The sequence below is a fragment of the Haliaeetus albicilla genome, chromosome 11 (genome assembly GCF_947461875.1).
Source record: "Haliaeetus albicilla chromosome 11, bHalAlb1.1, whole genome shotgun sequence".
NCBI classification, from domain to species: Eukaryota; Metazoa; Chordata; class Aves; order Accipitriformes; family Accipitridae; genus Haliaeetus; species Haliaeetus albicilla.
In genome coordinates, this window is record NC_091493.1 from 30,315,699 (window position 1) to 30,336,733 (window position 21,035).

A 21,035-nucleotide genomic window follows, 5' to 3' on the forward strand; every position below is an offset into this window, starting at 1 on the left:
TCTTCTCCTACTAAATCCCAAACATAACACTATACCAGCTACTAGAAAGAAAATTAACTCTATCCCAGCCGAAACCAGGACAGCACCTTCTTTATGGACATTGCAGGAGTTGAGGGTGCTCAGCACCTTGAAGGATGAGCTCTTGAGCTACAGTGAAGTAACTGAATTAATAGAAATATACTGGATTTAAAAACTAATACAGAGAAGCTCTCCTTTTGTAAAGCAACCTATATTTTAACTTACAAATAACGAATCAGTAATTGCACAGGGTGAAGGTGCGCTTGGCTCCAGCCACACAGTTTGATCGTCAGCATCTCAGTATTGTTTTTAGAATAAGGTAAACTGAATGGAGAAGCAATCTCTTTTAAATTTGTCTTAGGATTTTTCCTATGCTCATCATCTCTTTGTTTCAACGTAGGACTGGGATCAGCACATTAAGGGAAGTCTTCACATCCAAAAATGTATGGCTTTTTCAGATAAGTAAGTATTATTCTAGAGACACTCTTCCAACTGAATTTCTAACAGACCATCCCTTACTTCAGTGGCTTTACACCGGGAATTTACTGTCTAATAATTATGCTTTAATATTTATGGCACATATGCACGCTCCTAAAGTTCTTTTCTTTCTTTTCCAGCACTGGTGTCCGGTGTGTGTTAAGCTCAGCAGATGGAGCATTGCATTTATCACCAAATAATGCAGCAGTTTTCAATCCATCTAGTATCGAAGGTGAATGGTTGTATGTGCAATAGTTAAAACCATTTTTTTTAATTGAAAGGGAAGTCAGTCTCTGGGGAAAAGTGGACATTTTAAATGAAATCTGATACAAGTTTCCAAGGAAAGCTTTTTAGAGGTTGTGCACAGAAAGGCTAAAAGCCAATTCTGTGCTTTTCAAAGTATGAATTTATTTTTCTTTCAAACAATGGCTTGTTTTCACAGTACAACAAAACAGTGTGTATTTTGGTGTAGAGACTATGAAATTAATTACTATATAAATGGGGCATTGCTTACTGAGCACACTAATGCAATTAATGTAAGTCAAGATTTTCATGAAATGTGTGTAATCCATTATTTAGATTATCCACCAAATGTCGGCGCATCTTTTATCACTACGTCAGCAAGATCCTTTGGCCAGCCAGGTCCTACATTTTCTTCTCTTCCATCAGGGGTAAGAGTGAGTACCTACGCAAATTGATCTCCATGTTGAGATTCTTGTAGGAGCCACTTCTACTTACTGGAATTAAAACCATGAAGGCTTCCTTTTAGACAATAATCTGAATATTCAGTCTGTTATTTCAACTTCCCTGCAGCTCTTTTATGCTTTTAATTTTGGCCAAATCAGAACTTGATTGTAGTTTTTTATTCCAGTGCTAAAAGTTGTTTGCTTGTCAGATTTGGGAAGGGGCGTAAATGGTTCTGTGTGTATCTCACTGACTTTTTTTCCCCATTTTCTGAGTCTTTTTGACCCAGGAAGGTCAGCTTCAGCTTGGAATGAAGATTTGGATTAGTTTTTACTTACTCTGAGTACTGATCCCAGCAAGCAGCTTTCCATCTCTCCAGTTACTTATTTGTAGCAATTGCTCTCTGCCTCTCCCATGCTGGGGTCCTTCTCCCAGGTAGCAACAGTGGCAAAGGTAGTGGCTGCAGCTTCGCTAACCATTACTTCCCTGGAGGTCCCAGATCAATTCATTATACTGGACTAACTTTTTCTTAGTTTATATTTACATCATCTGCTGCTACTGGTAGCCTTTCAGCAAGTTTGCTTTGGTGGACAGCCTTCCATGGTTTAGGTTTATTAGCTCCCCCCAGCATTCAACACAGGTCCCCAGTTCTAATGCGCACTTGAATTCCTAGCCCAATAATCAAAAAATGCCAGAAAAAAAAAGGATAACATTAAAAGTGGTTCTTACACTGACAAAGCAGAAAGATTTTAAAAGGAAATAAAACCCAAGGAAAAAAAAAGGCAAATAATAGCAAATTGTATACATACTGGAAATACAAAGTTGTAGGGTTAAAATGAAGCTCAACATATATCAGAAAGCTATGATTAAAGCTGGAGACATCAAGGACTCATATTAGGGCGTTCACGGAATAGCAGCAGTAATCCAGGGGTTCAAGTTTTCATCTTGTTAGCTTTTGTGTATGTATCCTGATGTGGTCTCAGACACTCTGGAAAGCCAGGCTGAGTTGTGTCCCTGTGCCACTCCAGTTCACATCAGGCATTGCTCACAGAAAGGTCACCCAGATTTGTTTAATCCAACCAACTTCTACTGTGTGGTTTTGCTGTGCAAGAGGTTATTTGAAGGGGTTTTAGCTTCTGCCTGTCACAGACGCTGTGTGTGCAGAGGAGCAAAGAGCAGAGCTGTTCGTGACAGCTGCCTCCAAGGTCAGAGGTGGAGCGGCAGCGGGTGCAGAGGAATGTTCATTTTCATCATGTCTGTCAGCCTCACAACAAATGAAATTGCTGCTAATACCAGTATCATTTCTCCTTAGAATCTGTCACTATTTATCATTTAAGCTGCCTGCAGAAGTCCTCCTTCTGAATGACCTGCAGTCCTGTGAGAGAGAAAAGAAACAATAACTTTGATTTTCCTGGACACTGTAAATCCTCTTTTTCTTCAGAAGCTCATCAGGTGGACAGGGAGCTATATTAGAGGTGTTAAGATTGAGTTTGCCAGCTGTCATTCACTCTGCAACGGTAGTATTCACTTTCAGCTAAGCTGCTGCCATTTAACTGAGCAGTGGGAGGTTATACTTGACCCTGCATGTAATCATAAACAAAGTGTTCAGATTTCTGGAAGGGCTTGCTCTGTGCTATCCATCTGCAAATAACTCTATCCCTCTTCAAAAGGCAAATACAGTGCTAGAAGTCTTCACTCGGGCATGGAGAGCCATTAGCACTGGAGGGATGGGACTGTCAGTTTCTTATTATCTTTAGAAAAGGTTCATGCGAAGCTCAAGAAAGGGATAAAGAATTTGAAAAGCAAGAAACAAAAAAATCTGAAAAAAAAGCTGTAATAAAAAATAAATTGGATTGGTGAAATAATATGGCAAATGGTATGTGGTACATTTCACTGCTGTGCATCAAATTATTTTTGTAGTAGTTGTCCAGCTGCATTGGTAATCCCTTGTAGATGTCAGTTGCAAAGAAAGCTAACTCAGAGTCTTACTGAAAATTACATTCAACACTTGACACACAACAGCTCCTCTAACTTCCTGACTGTGGATATGGAAGGTGTATATTCCTTTTCTGGCTGTGATTTACAGCTCTATTTAATGAATGGATCCAATTTAGCTTCAATCAGCTGACAAGATTATTGCTTGGTACAGCCCATCGACTTCTGGTATGGGTATGTGACCACTTCTTAATCATGAATTACAGCAGATTTATGGCATAGCATTTTAATTTAAGCCATTGCCAATTGTGGGGAGGTGGTAACATCTTACAGTCGTTTGATTTAATGTACTGCTGAGCGCGTGTCTGAACATGGGCTCTGGAGCCTACATAGGGAACAGCTAAGTCTTTCTAGTCCCACAGACTCTTACAATACCATCTCTTAACATCTAACAAAACCAACAGAAGGTGCCAGGTGACCTGGGGTGTTCCTACATTGTTCCTACACTGGGACTGCATTTGCTGTCAGGAAAGCTCCTTTTCCTCTGCTAGCTGTTTGTATTCTGTTGTGCACTACAGGCTGCCTTGCCAGATGCACATAGACATTGCTTCCTTTTCTATTCAAGTGGAGTTGAGTTGCTTCATCTTTTTCAGGATCAGGTCTTTGTTGGTTTTATGCTAGAGAAAATACCTTACTTGTGGACTTTGGCACTTCTTTGAGTTACCTTAGGCACCTGGGCAGGCTCTGTAAGATGCAAGCTAAACAGCAGACCACTGTATAATACAGGGTCTTGCTGCAGCAAAAATACACAAATGGCTAAGTGGTGAAGCCAGGCGGGAAGGTAATGGGATGAAGGTGTAAACAAGATAACATTAGCTCTGTAACTTGTGAACTTGCTGACAAGCCAAACATTTGTGATGGATCCGGTGAACTTGATCCCACAAGATTACATGATTTGCATCTTTCCTTGAATGGCACAATTTTAACTGAAGGTAGAGTTACTTCTTCAGTAAAATCCTAACAGCAGAGGTCATAAACGAGGAAGTAATCTGGGAAGACTTAATCCTGTGTGAGCAATGTTTTGCATGTCATTAGCTGGGGTAAATTATGTTCCTCTCTGAGTATACCCTGATGCCTTTTTGCACAAGGAGTGTAGAGCCTGCTTTCCATGTCAGGGAGACGGGCAGCTCTTTGGGAACTGCCCCAGCACTCCAAAATAGACTTCCACTCTTGGGAAGCAATTACCGCACCGGCGCCGTGTGCCTGTGCCAGCCCAATTTGGGAGCTCTGCCTCTCCGCATGTCCAGTGGTCACTATGCCCCCAGGGGAGAAGTCCCTCCTACTGCGTGTTGTTGCAATGAGAGGGGAAAGTAGTAGGTTTTCCAACCTGAGGTACAGCTGCGTGTCCTCTCACAAGTTAAATAGAGTCACTTTTACCCCCAGCCCAGTCTGTTCCACCTGGGCAGAAGGAGGATTTAAATTCAGCCCCTGCTATCGTGAACACCTCTCTAGTCACCTAAACTGATTTCTAACATCCATAAATTCAGCAGGGACTGCAGTGAGCATCTGTTTCAATTTCCAGGCACCACCAGGACCACGTAAATGGGCGTTTATGGAATACTTGAAAATACTTAATTTTGTGCATTACTTGCAAATTATCAGCTAAGGGCCTTTCACTCAGCAATAGTGCATGATGCCTTTGTGTGCGGGGAAGGCACAGAGCCCCCGATGCAGACCGACAGATGCAGACAAGCTGGGGAAGGCTGGGTGACTTGGCAGAGGAGCCGTAGGGGTTGTGCTGGCATCCCAGATGGGTACTGGCCCTGCAGGGAGCTTGTCAGGAGGGGCTGAGATCTCCCCATAGCAGGGGCACCCTCTGTCTCCAAACACTGAGTAGCCTCCAAACTCTTGCTGGTGCTAAGTACAGTGCAGTGGCCTGCGCCCGTGGCAGCCCAGCCCTCTGCTGTGACATGCCAGGGAGCTGAAGCCCTGGAGTCTGTAAGGTTTGAGGTGGCAAGTTAGCTTTTGCAGCAATAGTGTTAATCCTGTTTGAAGGAGAGCATCTCTTCTAGAAATCCTCTCTGGACTTTGTAATGTCCAGGAATGGAGACTCCATTGCAAGCTGCATTGCAGTTAAACATTTCCCTTCCCATTTTTATTTCTAAACCAGGATATTAAAATACAAGGTTTTAAAGAAGAATATTTGTCCTTAATAACAGGCACGCAGAACAGAACATTTCATTTTTTGCAGAAATGTAAGGTCTTATCTAGTGGATGGAATATCCAAGATAAAAACATCGTTTTGAGTTGTTTTTTTCCCCAGTTTCCCCAGAGGAAATCTACACTGGGTCGAGTTGTTCACATCTGCAACCTCCCCGAGGGAAGCTGCACAGAGAATGATGTCATTAACCTGGGCCTCCCATTTGGGAAGGTCACCAACTATATCCTCATGAAATCCACTAATCAGGTATTGTGCATTTGGGGTCACCAGTATTAATGTCTATTGGCATAAAGACATATTGTTATGAAGACAGAGTCTTTGGGGAAAATCTCTTTTTTTGTAATAGAAATATTTTGTAATTAAATAGATGAAGCCTGCTCTTAAAGTAAAAAAAAAATTGGTGTTCGCAGAATGAGATGATGGCATAAACATGACCACTGCCTTATAGTTGTTAAAAAAAACCCAGAAATCTCAATGAAGTGTTGTAAAACTGTGTTTAAAAAAAATAATTTTTTTAAAGTGAATAACTTGGCCACCTTCTCCCAGCCATTTGCTAGGATTACTTTCAGACTCCTCTTGTTCTGTTTTGGAGGTTTTTATTGCTTTTTTACTGCTACTCATAGAAGTGAACTGGGCATTGAAGAATGACTTGCACTCTAGTCTGATTCTGCTGTCTTACAGTGTTTGCTGAACTGTTGTTACAGCAGAGGCAGATCCTGCAATGGTGTAATTACAGTTACAGGCTGGAGTCGGAGCCCCCAGGCCATGGCTGCACTGGGTGATCTGGTGTGCACATGCTAAAGGAAGGCTGTGCTCTTACAGGGGACACTGACATCTCACTCACTCGCTTTTAATCTGTACTGGACTGTAGTAGAGCTCTTTCTTCAAGGTAGCTTAAGTCTGCCTTAAGTAGCTTAAGTCTACCAGTGGTAGGCTGGGAAGACTAGAAAATCTTCTCACATACGTGCAGCAGACAATATAGATGGATGTAGAATCCATGCTGGTGGGCAATGTTTGAGATTGTAATGTTTCAAAATGAAGTCATTACACAGCTGTGAGTATACTCTTTGACCAGTTAAACTGGAGTCACATCAAATGCAATTTTCATGTAAATAAAAGTGCTAGTTAACATCATTCAGGTTTTTTATACTCTTTTTTTGGCTTTGTTCTGCCTGCTCATGCTCTGATGTTCTGCTTTTATCTGGATTCCTTGCAATTCTGCAAGACACAGCTGACAATCTTGGGAGCAGTGCATGCTGCAGCGTTGCAGTTCTGCATCCTGTCAGCAGCTGATCACAGTGTAGAAGCACCAGTGAGGAAGCGAGGGAAAGGAGATGTTTTCATATATTGAGAAAGATTAGATTCCAGTCATTTATTTTTTAACTAAACTGGCTTCTAAGGTTGCATATTGGCTTTAATAGCTGGGTTGAAATCATTATTTGAAGTTTAACGGAGGCTGAGCAATGGACTGTTACTATTTCAGCACCAGGGCTGGAAAGCTACCCAGTCTATACTATCAAGACATTTTGCATGAGAAGAATCCAAATGAAAATTATTGTGCTGCCTTTTCTCTCTTATACTTAATATTTTTAATTATGTAGTAGATTTTAAAGCTCTCCCCATTTGTGCTAGGCCTTTCTGGAAATGGCTTACAGTGAAGCAGCACAAGCCATGGTGCAGTACTACAAAGAAAAACCTGCTATGATAAATGATGACAAGTTACTTATTAGGATGTCTAAAAGATACAAGGAATTGCAGCTGAAGGTAAGATAGTCATTCCTGGTTAGATTTCTTGAGTTTCCATGGCACGTCCTGGAGAATACATCTAAAAATCTTTGCTGATTACTGATTTTTAATTAATGCTTTAATATTATGGAAAAAGAAATTAAGAAAGATAAATTAATGAATGTATGTTAACAGTCTTTTATACTTAGCTGCTTGCTCTTGTTCTAAATTTTAACTCTTGGAAGAGATCCCATTTTTTCTGGTCCTCTCATACCATTGTTTCAAAAATCCCTTCTGAGCTTCCTTCTGAGCAGGCTTCCCACATTGCTTGGTCTAACAAAGGTCTAAAACACAGCCATGTGTAGGATACAACATGTCAGCAAAAATAAGATGGTCCTATCCTTTCAGTCAGGCATTAAGCCTGAAGCAATGCTTTTCACTGCTTGCATGCTTGAGCTGTAGTACAATCTCCGTACCACACAGTGATGGCAGGGCTAAACATCACACTGATTTCTTTTTCTTTCTTTCTTGTGAATGACCTAAATTGAAAAGCAAGGGTTTTGGTTTTGGGTTTTTTTTTTTTTTACATAGAGCCAGAACAGAGCAATAATCTTCAGACTTTCTGTAGACTGTGTGACACCGATGATGTATGTGGACGCCTGAGGGATGTCCAAAAATCAGTGCTCTTGTAAGCATATTTATGGAAGCTTATGTACTGCCATGTATAATCCTAAGAGAGTATCTTTTTTTTCATGGAGACTTGGACTGGAACAGGCAATGCAGAGCTGAAAAGCTTCATATTGTATTATCTAACACAGCACAAAGTTATTTTATAAAATAACTCTGTACTGTTCCAAGAGGTTAAGGGGCCTTTTATGAGCCTTGAGGGAAAACAAGTAACTCAGATGGCTTGGTTTGACCTTTGGAAAAGTCTCTTTCTCTCCTGTGTGTGTATAATAGTTTAAGGAGACTTAAAGGAGTTGCCAAAAGTTCATAAACCAGGGCAGTCTTTCTTAGTGTGGTACGGTGAGGAGTTCAGATGTGAGGTGGTGGAGACTGTGCATCTTAACATAGAGGTGGACCAGGAATTACGCAGGCGAGTGTGGTAGCCTGCCTAGATTTCAGGAAGATGTTCAGCTTTTCCAGTGGCAGTTTTTCAGGTCCTGGAATTATTTTTCTCTGCACGAGCAAAAGCCCTTGCTCTTTGTTAAAAACAAACAAAAGTGCAACATGGAAGGGGGAATATGCATGAGCTATTTAGCACTACAGACTGCTCTGAGTTCCTGCATGATTATGTTGCTCAGCTGTGCATGCTCCAAGTGTTTGACAAATTGCATGCACTCCAGCCTGGAATAGTGCATCTTTTGTAAATGATCTTGAATCTCAACTAATCAACACTCCCAGTACACGTCTTTCTTGCACTTAGCTTTTCTGAAGCTCTTGTGTCTGAACATAGTCTTTTAGAGCTATACTCCAGAATGAGCTAAACTCTGAGATGAAGAGAAGGCAGTTCATTCCTAGAGGATCAGAGATAGGCTGCTATACACATTTAATTCAGATATTAGAAAAATTGTCTGGTTTGTTTTCCTCTTACATCCAATTCCTAGAAAATACTTGGTAGTGAATGTGTAACAGGGAAGGACAAGCTAGTTTTCAAAGCCTGTTAGAGCAGCCAAGTATGCAGAGACAGTGCTACAACAGAATGGAGCAAATTTTCCATTTGTATCATTTTACTGCTTTGATCCTGTTATTGAGATACCAGCTGCAGAAAAGACGGTAACCACAACACTGGAACCAAATATTTCTTAGTAGTAGTATAATTGAGTGATGCATGGATGCTGTTTCTTGAAGGACAAATCACCTATATTAGCTTGGAGAGTAGTGCAGCATGCTAAACAGTGTCTGTCTTATTTAGAAACCAGGTAAGAACGTGGCTGCTATCATCCAGGACATCCACTCGCAGAGGGAGAGGGACCTGCTGCGTGAAGTGGACAGGTAAAGTTTCTCCATAGTTTGAAACTGGGACCTGGATAAGTCTGTAAACCTGCAGGTAGAAAAAAAATTATCTGCATGCTTCCCCCTCTTATCTCATTTGCTTTCTTAATTTGGATTTCACTTCAAATCACTGTAAAAATAAAAGTCGGTACAATAGTAGGTACAGGGCCTATATAGTGAGATCAGATTGAAACCGTGCATGTTATGAAAATAAATGAACTCTTTCCTACTGATGATGATGACTCAAAAAATATGCCTGGCGTGAAGAACGCACAAATGAAGCTGTTCCCCTCTCCTCCCCCTTGAGTGAAAAGCGTAAAGGCTGGGGCTGCTGTGAGACCTAGCGGGAAGAAGCCAGTTCAGATTAAAACGTATTTGGGTATATTTCTGATCTGCCTGACTTCTGGACCTTCCAGCAAAAATGGAGAGGAATGACAGTCCTAAAACATCTCCTTTACACAGGTGATCCGTGTCACTTTTGTCTCAGTGATGCCTTAGATGACTGAGTATTAAGGATACAGACATGAGGGTCATTGTAAAGGTATTAACATATTATAAGCTTTTAATGCTAAACCCCTATGAGACGCTTTTAAGAATGAATGAATATATTCTTGACAGATCTGTGGGGATTTAGTTAAGGTGTGTGGATATGACACTGCCTTTTCTCCTGTTCACTGTGTTTGCAGCTGCGCAGTGCTTGTCTGTGAAAGGCCTGGGGTCTCAGGTTTGCAGATGCCAGGGCAGTCCCCGTGTGTTTCCAGTGTGCAAGAACATGGTAGACCACAGTGGGTCAGCCAGTTACAGCTGTCTTTTCCCTCTTCAGCAGGTATGGCACGGAGAGGCCCCGCTCTCGCAGCCCCATAAGCCGTTCCCTGTCGCCCCGATCCCACACTCCCAGCTTTACTTCCTGCAGTTCACCCCACAGCCCAATGGGGACCGGCAGGACTGACTGGGGAAATGGGAGAGAGTCGTGGGATCAGTCCCCGTATTCTCGACGGGAAGAGGAAAGAGACAGCAGAGAATGGCGAGAGAATGGGGATGAGAAGAGGGACAGGACTGACACGTGGGTACACGAGAGGAAACATTATTCCCGACAGCTGGACAAGTTTGATTTGGATGAACGGATTGAAGGAGGCAGAGGGCACAGAGAAAAGTATTTAAGGAGTGGTTCCCCTGGCTCCCTTCACCCTTTATCTGGCTACAAGAGCAGGGAAGATGACTATTACCGGAAAACCTCTAAGTCAAAATCTGACAAGTTTCAGAGGCAGCTGCAGGATTTACCTGGGAGATCTAAGAGAAAGGAGGAGGCAAAGTTAAGGGAACGCAGGCATTCTTACAGCGAGGATGCTGCCAGGGAGGAGGCAGCTGAACAGAAGCACAGCAAAGCGTCTGAGGGCTCCAGGCAAAAACAAAGTGATAAGAATAAGGTGAAGAAGGCTGAAAAAGACCAAGAGGAACATGCTGCTGCTGAAGGCAGTGATGTGAAGGAAACCAAGCCTCCCGAGAATGAGGTAAATAGAGATCTCAAACTGTATGTGAGAAGGTGGTAAATACTAAAGTAATATATTTTCTGAAATATTTTAGATCAGTTGTGTGGGTGTGGTACTGGTGACATGCAATGTTTTGCCATGGTAAAATCAGGGAATATAGTCCTAGAGGAGATCTTGGGAGGTCATCTTGTTTACGTCTTTGCCGGGATCATGCAGATCTATTACACTGTTGCGGTGTTGGGTACATGGGTGTTGTCTTTCTGTGTCAAGCACAGAACCTCTGGGTAACCAGTGAGGTGAAGGGGACAGACAACTAAAAACCAAGTGACAATCTGCTGTTTGCATGCACATTGTGTGTGCAGGGGCAATTGCCCCGCTGCTCTCTCTTCTACTTCTGTGCAGAATACCCCATAGCTGCTGTCTCTGCCTCCATCACCTCTTTCCTCTGCCTGTGATGTGGATTGAGTTATCTGGGAATGAAGTGGTATTTTACAGGGATACGCAATATTTGTAGGACAATCCAGGGAACTGGTTGTTCTAGTGCTAAAATGGGGAATGAACTTTTAATGAGGAACATTTTCTTTTTGGTCAACTCAACAGAGCAGTTGGATTCTATTAATCATATGTCCCTACCCTCAGCTGTGGCAGGGATAATTCACACCACTCCCTTCAATGTGCTGGCAGGAATCTCTTCCCATGGCAGAACCCCTGAATCAGCTCACCTGTAAAATTATGGGATCTCTGGAGACGTACTCCCAGTCAGTAAAGTGGCAGCATTTGTGGGTTTGATTCTCCCCTGGGAAAAAGTGAAGAGGGAACAGATCAAGATGCCTCATTCGCTCAGTCCCAGTACAGCCCATGCTCATATCCCCACCCTATGGGGATCTTGTTACTGGCTCTTGGCCACCTTGCCTCCCCCAGTCCCCCCTGGGGATACACTGCCGTCATCCACCCCCGGGGACGCGGGCGCAGCAGGCTGCAGAGCTGCTTTGCTGACCAGGGGTCCATCTCTAGCTTGTGACTTTGTGCTGCCAGGGCCATCTTTGGTTGTTTTTAGTTGACCATGTGTTCATTCTTCTCATGTGGGGGCAAGGTTGGTGGAAATCTTTAGATCTCGTAACTCAGCCAGTCTCTGTAACAGGCAGGAACACTACTTCATGCCATAGATATGTGTGTCTGTACCACCTTTTGTCATCTTTCTGCTTTGGCTGGTATTTCACTGTGATGGATGGTTGCTTGGGATGAGATGTCAGAGAGAAATGTCAGACAGCATCCTAAATCACCAGTGTTGCACACTCCTCTGTGTGTTTTTCAAGTTACTTTAAAGTGGCTTTGTTAAAGGCATGCCTCTCCAGGGACTACTGCTAATAATTTATTTTAAAAGGAAGAAGTAGGTTTGAATGTCTTGAACTCACACTTTTGCTTCGCCCCTCTTTTACCAAATGCCGGGTAGTACTGTGGCTTTGTTCTTCCAAAGTATGGACTGTGCAAGCAGTTGCATTCTCAGCTGATCCTACATCAATAAACAAAACAGTTGAGGTCTTTTGCAGAGTTTTAACACTGCTGCTCTCCTTACCATGTCTGAGCCAATGTAACAGATGTGGATAGAGAACAGAGGAGTGGAGGCTGGAAATTTTAATGAATTCACATTCTCCCCCACCTGTCTTCTAGCCAATTCTATGATATAAATTACAAATCTCTAATTTTGTTTAAATTTCTTTTTCTTAATTCTTATTTATGCAGCTTTGCTAATGGAATCCAATTGTTGGGTCTTTTCCCACAGCCTAGTTGACTTGCATAAACTTTAGAAATAAAGAATGTGACCTTGTGAGTGACTTTGCTTCCCTAAACCCAGAATAGAAACATATTAGAGCACCACTGTGTGTTGCTATACATGTATATGTTGTATTTATTTTAGCTTGGAAAAGAGGAGCAAGTTCCAGAGAAGAGCTCACCTTCAGCTGATAAACAAAGAAAAGAATCTGGAGAGATTCTGGAAAACACAAGAAAAGAGAAGGTTGGTGACACATTGTTGGTGCAGCTTCCACAACAAAATGAGTGAAAACCCAGGTTTGGTAGCATGTTCTCCCAACTGAAATATTAAACCCCCGTGGAAAGGCATGTAAAGGGGTTGTAGAAGGGGGTTGTCTAAATTAACTTGCCTTTTCTTGACCTCTGCTTTAAGGGATAGCTTTTCCTGAAGTCTCCAGAACTTTTTTTAGTTGCTCTTTGCCGATGTACATTGCTTCACATGCATAGCCCTTGGCACTGGCAACTGTAAGTAACGTATGCCCAAGTGAACTGTGTAACTTTGTGAACCGTGCCCAAAAATAGGAGATGCGGTCAGTAAGTGGAGAAGGAGGGGACTAATGATGAAAACTTTTCAGCACATTGGCCTTAAATGGGCTGTAGATAGTAGCCTCTTCTGATTGTTTCTGGTTTTAATTAAATAATGTCTTTACAGCACCCCTACTGCATCATCACAGTTGGGGACAGCAATGTCCTTGGAATTTCTCCAGCTTCATATCTGTAGGGTCATGGGTTGATGGTCAGATATGGAAGCTATTGATATCTGTTGCTGTAGAAAACTGATCTCCTGGCAAGAACAGTGTCAACTCCCAGAGTTTTCGTGCTGTTTTAGGATTCTAGGAGGGGAAGTGTGGGAATGGCCAAACAGGAGGAGAATCCAGATTATTAATAGATTATGTGTACGCGATGAGTCTGGGAGTTGAAATCTAAGCTGCAAGTGTGTCTTAAAAGTAACATATACCTTATCATTCTAATACTTCTGAAGTCCAATATTAGTGTCTGAGTTCTATGTCTATAACTGCACGTATGAGGTATTTCAGATTATGTACCTTGGAGTATAACTGTAAAACTGCTTTTTCTTAAGGTCTAGACCAATCTCTGCCAACACAGTCCCTGGCAGAGGGCTCTTGCTGGTGGAAGTAAATGACTGCAGAAGGTAGCCATGTTTTCTCAGTCACCATAGGAATTTAAAGGACCTAGTCCAGCAAAGTGAAAGCCACAGTGGCTAGACTGGGGTTCAGTATGTTCTCATTGTGCTGCCTATTTCTCGCCACCCTGGGATGGAGGTAGAGGAAGGGGAGAGATTCTTTTCCTTGGGGATCACATAGTAGCATCAGTTGCATAATAAAGTATAACAAGTTGTACCTTGTTCTACTGTTACAGAATAGTAAGAAGCAGGAGACTGGAGAGACTGTAATCCCCAAGGCAGTTACAGAATCTCCACAAAGTGAAGTTTATGTGATAATTAAAAAGAGATCGCTTGTCCTTGTGCATAAGGTTTAAAATCACAACACCAAGGCATACTGTTCTTTGAAACTAAAATACAAGAGGGGTTAGGCATGGCCAGATCAAAGTTCTTCCCTGGTTACTATTGTTCAAAGCCCACTTTTTAACAGTGATGATCTGTAATCACTGATCTCTCAAATGTTTTGCATCTTTGTGACAGGACCGAGACTGGGAGAGTGGAAGTGAGATAGAAGGTGAGACCTGGTATCCTGCTAACATGGAGGAATTAGTGACAGTAGATGAAGTGGGAGAAGATGATTTAATTATGGAGCCTGATATAACTGAGCTTGAAGAAATAGTACCAGTTGATCAAAAAAATAAAACCGCTTCAGAAATATGTCCCTGTATGTCAACTATGTTAGAACTGAAAAATGATCACAGCCACTTAATCAGGAGTGAAGACAAATTTGCCCATAAAGCTTTAGAAACAAACTTCAGATCAGCAAAGGGCAGTGTAGCTTCTAGTGGCTGTCAGGATGATGAGGAGGATGATGATAATGATGATGCTGTAACTGAAGCATCAAGCCTAAATCTGGACCCTGAGCAGAAGCCAGAGGAATTGCAAGAAGACCAATCTGCTAAGGAGTCTGATCCCCAGCAGAAGGAAGGAAAAATCGATAAGAGCTCTGACACTCGTTTAGAGCCCGAAGATCACCATATACCTTCTGTTGCTCTGAAAGAAGAGACTCTCCAGCTCCCTGATACATTTATAGATGATTACAAACAGATGGGATCACAAGGAGCTGAGAGCAGAGAAGTTATGGAAATGCTTGTTAAAAACGCTAGTGAGGAAACAAGACACGGAAGCCAAGAGTGTCCAGAGGCCAAGGGTAACTACTGTTTTTTTTCTTTTCAGCCTGCAGAAAGCCTTGCATGTTTTCTCTGACAGTAGACTGAAATTTATTGCTAACAAGAATAAATGTTGCTAATAGTATCAAGACTTGTCCTAGGAGTGGCTCAGTAAAAGAACCCCAGTGCCTTTCGCCAAGCTAAACCATTAGAGGCTCTTAGCTGAATAGTGTAAAGGAAATATGATAAGCAGCTTGCAAGCTTTCTGAAAGGCACAAGCTTCTATAATTGTCATGTCAAGGTTCACATGAGTTTAGCTGAACTCGTTCAGTGCCCTGCTAAATTTATTTTGAATTGTCAATGAAATGAGTGACAGTCTCTGAAGGTCAACAGAAAAGCATCTGTAATGTCTGGCTGGCTCTTGGACAAGGTGGGTATTCCTACACAACATACTGAAGCCTTAGTAACATGGAAATCATCCATAGATTGTTACTTCTCAGTCCCTGTTCACGCAATTATGTGCCTTTTGTCAGGACTTGCCTTAACATCTCCAGTTATCTGCTGCATGCTGTCTTTAATACAACTGATAGGACATGCTGTGAGATAATGCCAATAAATGTAATCATAGCTGCCTATTAATATTTTAGCTGTCAGGAAAAAAAGGGTCTTGAATGTCTGAAAGTGAGTTCAGTTCCTCATCACACTTTCAAGTGAAACTTGAGCAAATGGGCTGTATATAATGAGGTGAAGTGGAAAACAACATAGACCATATTGGCCAGGAATGTTCTTTTTTGTTGCTACTGGAGCCCATGTGATGGAGAAGGGGTTGTGAACAGAAGTTGATGGAATATTTTTGAGGGTGCAATGTTCCACCAGAAAAATGCTGGAACATTTAATGTGAATGTCTTTATTTTGAACTAACTTCTTCCTCCATGACAGATTTGAAACTCGCTCAGTTTTCAATACTTACATATTTGGCCTGAAGACACCTTGCCAGGCTTTGCATATTTGGGGCTGGGGATGGCAAGGTTGGCCCCCTTGGGCTGCCCACTTCACGGGCAGCCAGCTGACGAAAGAGAGGGGTATCCCAAGAGCATAGTTACTTCGGTGTTTTCAGCATCTCAGCTTCCAACTTGCCAGCAGGGAGCCTGGAAGCTCCAGGGCAGCTTGTGCTTCCCAGGTGCCTTGCATGGACTTGATATCTGGGATCTGCAGTGCAAGGCTCTAGGCTCTCTGCCAATGCAGCTGCCAGCTCAGAAGCCCAGAAATCAACTTAAGTGGGACTTCAGTTGCTACAAAGGCCCTGGGTGTCTTAAGAAGAGCTAACTGAAGCTTGCACGTTTTGCAGGATCTCTGTTGCAGATTTGGAAACCTGGGATGGGCTTAAAGTTAACTTTAAAGCTGACTAGACAGGATTTCATATTATTTTCTTTTAAATCATGTAATAGACATATTTAAAACAATGAAGAAAAATTAATTCTCATGGCCAGAACTGGCAGATCTTTGAACTACAGACTTGAAAAACAAGAAGGGTTTCGTTTGGGCAAAAATATATTTGTTTTATGATAAAATACATCCCTTATCTAGGTGAAATCTGCAATGCAATAGAATTTTGTCAGTGTAAGGGAACGAGTTCTTCGACGTAAGAACTGAAGAATAGGAATCAGACCAGTTTATCTGTAATTCTGTTGCTCTGTGATAACAAATTTCTCTTTTTTAAACAAAAACAATTCACATGTTGGGAAGGGAGAGCATCTGTTCTTTTGACTGGCTTTATCTGGCTCAGCAAATCAATCCACTGTTTTCTACTCCTTGAATCTCCTACCTGTGCCCATTAATGTCAGTCAGCAGGGACTAACCAATCCATCCCTACTGGCCAGGAACCAAAATCTTCAAGTGGCCAAGAGCCATAAAGCAGAAACTACCCCTTGGAGAGCTGAGGATGGGAAAAGAGTGGCTCTGGGGAGAAGATGACCACGGTGCTGCAGGGGTCCTACCAGAGGAAGGTTTGCTCTGCCCACACAGCTCCTTAGACACCTTAGACAGTTTGGGGATTTACTCTCAGCAGGTCCTGCTGTCCCCCCCTTTCTCAGCAGCCTCTGTGTTAGCCCAGCTCCATCCCTGGTCATACAGTACCATACGTGCTTACAGAGCTGCAGTCGGACCATGCTTGTGCCAGAGGCATGTATAATGTTATAGATCTATTTGAAGATTAGAATATGAAAAGAAAAAAACATAATGGATGTGAAATTAGAAATAGAAAAATGGTCTACTGGGAGAAACAGGGGTGCTGCACAGTGTAGTGCAGCTGTTGGAGTTGCACTGAGTGGTCCTCTGATTTGAATGGAAAAGCATTTTTTCCAGATTTTACTTCATTTCTAGATCCACCCAGAAAGTGTTCCCAAGAAGTTTACCAACGTCTCTTTAAACTAATAAACTATTTTCATTCAATACATTTATTCATTTGTTAAGCAAATTCTAGGTACCTGGAAATGAGATCTCTGGAATACCCGGAGGTAGAGTCTAAAAGAAGGCACTCTCCGCCAGGCTGGGAACAAGAGGACGTCTTCACTGAACTCAGCATTCCCCTGGGTATGTTCAGATGCCCAGGCTGCCCTCAGCCTGCAGTGCTGCCCACTGCAATACCTAGAGCTTACAACAAGATGTCACTTTAAGGCTACTTGCTATGTTTATTTTTCAGAACAGATGTGAGGAGGGTGAAGGCACAGGGTATATGACAGAGGGGTAGCTGTTGAAAGAAATAGGCTTTCGATTATAGATCATTGCTAATTTCATTCAAGATGAATGGCAAAAGATTGCTGTTAATGTTGATGAGATGAAATAAGTTCCTTTGGACTACATGTGGAATATATATGAAAAATACTTTGTAATGTAAAAGTCTTTGTCATAAAAGTATTGCTTATACTTTCAGTAAAAGCAAAAGTACTGATTTTACTGTGTAAACACTGATCATGAGTAAAACACCTGGAAGAAGTACATCCTAAAGAGCAATCTTTGTAACTTAAGCATGTATTTATTGCTAATAAGTACTATTGCTATTCTAGCCCTTGAGGTTACACAGTGAAGTTTCCAGTCAATATTATGCGCAGGACGGTACATTTTTAAATATGTATAATAGCTATGAGAGAAGTGGAAGGTCTATTTGCAATGCACAGGATTTTAAACTGCAGCTCAGTATTGCAAAGTTAGGGAAATCAGAGAAGTGAATCCAGGATTCAGTCTTCATATCTATGCCATTTAACTAAACAGCAACTTTTTTCTTTGAAAACAAGTTTATTGTGGAGGGGAAGGGTTTCAACTGACATTTTAATGTAATTCAGAATTTCTCAATAGGTGTGGAATTTGTGGTGCCTAGAACTGGGTTTTACTGCAAGCTCTGTGGACTCTTCTACACAAATGAAGAGACAGCAAAGACAAGTCACTGCAGAAGTACTGTTCACTACAAAAATCTTCAGGTAAAAACACACTTGAAGCTAGCTAACAACCAGCTCATGGGGTAGATTATGTGTTAAGACAGATGATGCTACAAAAAATTAGGTTTTATTCTGTGGACAGAATTCAGATGAAGTGAAATTTAGATAAGCAAAACTCTTCAGTAGTTCCAAATGTTAGCCCACTAATTTCTCACTCCCAGATCCTTGAAATCAACTTCTGGATCATAAGTAAAATGGGGCCAGGTGATAATTTGATATTCTCATCTAAATTTGGTCCTTGTCACTAGCACAGCTTGCAGCTCAGATCTTTAATTCTCTGTTCTTGAGGGTCCCAGATGTTTCTATCACTGGGAGTCAGCCCAGCAGCAGCCTTTCTTATTTCTTAATTTCAGGAGCATTAAACATGCCACTTGTTTAATAATGTTGCCAGACTTATTTTTGCATTAGCGTGAATTTCTGCAGCATGTTTCAGCATGCAGTACTTTGTGACGCACAGGCTCTCCAAGGCATTTCCTGTGACCTGCTGAAATCACCTCCCTGTGCTACAGAACAGCATGGCAGATCAGCCACGCAGAACACCACTACTGAATAATTTCTATAAGGATATGCAGAAGCATGTCATTACTTGTATGGTTTCCATAAGAATATACCATAAGCATATCAGCACTTGATAACAGCACACAGAGACCACAGGTGCTTGCAGTTCAATTAAAAGACCCTACCTTTATCATTTTTCAGATGCACAGTTGATAGTATCAGTCATGACAGCATGAGCATTAACTGCCCTTTGCTGAGGACTCCTCAGAGGAGGTAGCGTTACCTCTCATCTCGAGTCCCTGCCTGTGTGCAGGGTGTGTACGCTGCAGAAGACGCTTTTGTTGGCATTCGCATACTCTTAGCAAAAGTCATGAAAGAGCAAAGCAAAGCTGCTCCTTCTTTCTCTGTTCCTTCCCTCTGCCCATAGTAAATGCTGGAGCTCTGCTTCTCTTCAATTAACACTATCTTTCCCTAGCTGGCTAGTAGGTATTGGCTTTTCTAGTGACACTCAGAGTCAAATAATGTCTCTGGGAGAATTTTCTTCTTCACTCTCCTGAAGTTACCTAGTTGTAATCATACAAAGGCCTCTGGCTTTCAAAGGCTGTGCCTGCAGAGCTGTGATGCTTGCTTATAATGGATCCTTCAAGTGTAAGCTTGAAAAACAGGTGCCCAGTTTGCATGCCTTTTTTTGCTTCGTACAAAAAAAATCCAGAGGGATTCACCAGAGGTGGCACCACTCGGTGCAGGCTATGTATCTCATGTGAGTCTGTCCCAAAGAAACTTGTGCTAAACCAAAGATTGCAACTCCAGCCCCTGACCCTGGCAACTGGTCCCATGGAAAGAAGAGGGATTTTTCTCGTTTTCTAAGTAATTTTGTTAAAGTCATAGGAAAAAAGGTCCAACTAAAACTGAGTCAGTGTGAAAAAAAACCTCTTTTTCTCCCTGTTAAGATATTTCCCATGAGCACTGTGTAGATACCTAACACTGACTTGAGATAAAAGAACAAAGACCACAAAAGCTGTTAAAGTTAAGTCCGTCAAATATGGTAATGAAAACAGACTGTTCTGTTGAGCCATACCTCTTATCTTGCTAAATGGAGGAAATAAATGTCTCATCCAACTTTTGCCCACTCAGATGGAAACTCCGTGAATTTTAAGTAATTGTTCTCTACCAGGACCCTTTTAGTTGCAATAATGCTTATTTATGCAGCCTGCAAAAAATGTCAGTCTTCCCCTGTGATGATGCAGTTTAATGAGTGTATCCACCAACATAAGAATTATGGACTCTTACTGTATGTGAAACTATGGGACTGCTGCTGCAGACTGTCTTTCTGTTGTCTTGCCTACATGACAATTACCATTGTCCTATGACAATGACATTGTCCCAAATGCTCTCATGGCTATGAGTCTTTTATAGTTGATTTGCTACTTGCTGTCTTTCATGTGATCTCCTTGGAGCCACATCCAAAATATATGTTCAGTGTTTGGATTTGAATGCAAAACTAAACAGTTTGTTTACCAGTTTTCTTTGAAAAGCCTTGCTTAGATGATGATGATTTTGTCTTGAAGTAAAATAGTCAACTTCATCTGAGTATGGTACCCCCTGAAGAACAGCAAACACTGAAAAAAATTCAACTGTTTCTTTGTCAGCCTTGCAGCCTTTTTGTAATTTTTCCATTCTCTTCAGCTTAAATGATTTTCCCAGGTGATATTTATATTTACAGATCCAGTGCATTTTCCATGTCCAAAAAATCCATCATTTGGCCATCCCTCCCACTACCACCACAAAAAGCTGTCAGATTTGTCTGTTGTAAGCTACCTTGACAACTCTGCAGCTTTTTATCCTGTTTTCCACTGGCTTTATGTAGTATTCTTCAAAACTCTTACTTAAATGAAAAAATACTTCTTCCTTGACTGTTATTTTGCTATAAATTAATCTGAATGTCTGGCCTGTGAACTTCAAAACTGGTGTTTGTAGTTGTCAAGATAGCTGACAACATCAGCTAAAGGTGGTGGATAAACCTCAGTCTTATTTTGGTGGGTAATCATTAAAAACCAAAAATGCATGGGTTATCATCTGATCCAATGACAAGCGTTAGTGATTTATTAAAGTTCATGGTGTACGGATCATTTCTCCCAGCCTTTATGGACCCTATATCTCTGTATACTACTGTAACATTTACTCTGGCTTTCTGCCACATGGAATTTTGTACCCAGGGATCAAGACTGAGAGTTATGTAAGTTCCACAGCCAAATCTCTATATTCAGAGCAAGAAGGGTCCAGTTGTCATTTTGTCACAGGTATATGCCCATTCATTACCATTACTGAGTCCCCTTCAGATGTACCTCTTACATCGAAAACTTGTATTTATGTGAGACAACCTGGCAGTCCTAA

At 41.7% G+C, this 21,035-nt stretch overlaps 1 protein-coding gene across 8 annotated transcripts in view; it reads left to right on the top strand.

Moving 5' to 3' along the window:
- RBM20 (RNA binding motif protein 20) overlaps positions 1–21,035 on the top strand; it is a 108,894-nt gene that overhangs the window by 82,731 nt on the left and 5,128 nt on the right. For 3 of the 8 annotated variants that reach the window (XM_069796960.1, XM_069796959.1, XM_069796956.1), the window contains exons 3-13: positions 419–480; positions 636–727; positions 1,075–1,172; positions 5,438–5,581; positions 6,968–7,099; positions 8,976–9,055; positions 9,879–10,566; positions 12,464–12,562; positions 14,021–14,690; positions 17,122–17,241; positions 18,004–18,125. In XM_069796960.1, the coding sequence (XP_069653061.1) occupies positions 419–480; positions 636–727; positions 1,075–1,172; positions 5,438–5,581; positions 6,968–7,099; positions 8,976–9,055; positions 9,879–10,566; positions 12,464–12,562; positions 14,021–14,690; positions 17,122–17,241; positions 18,004–18,125 (2,307 nt within the window). The remainder of the gene's footprint in view (positions 1–418; positions 481–635; positions 728–1,074; positions 1,173–5,437; positions 5,582–6,967; positions 7,100–8,975; positions 9,056–9,878; positions 10,567–12,463; positions 12,563–14,020; positions 14,691–17,121; positions 17,242–18,003; positions 18,126–21,035) is intronic. The other 5 variants (XM_069796953.1, XM_069796955.1, XM_069796954.1 and 2 more) reach the window with 5 other exon arrangements.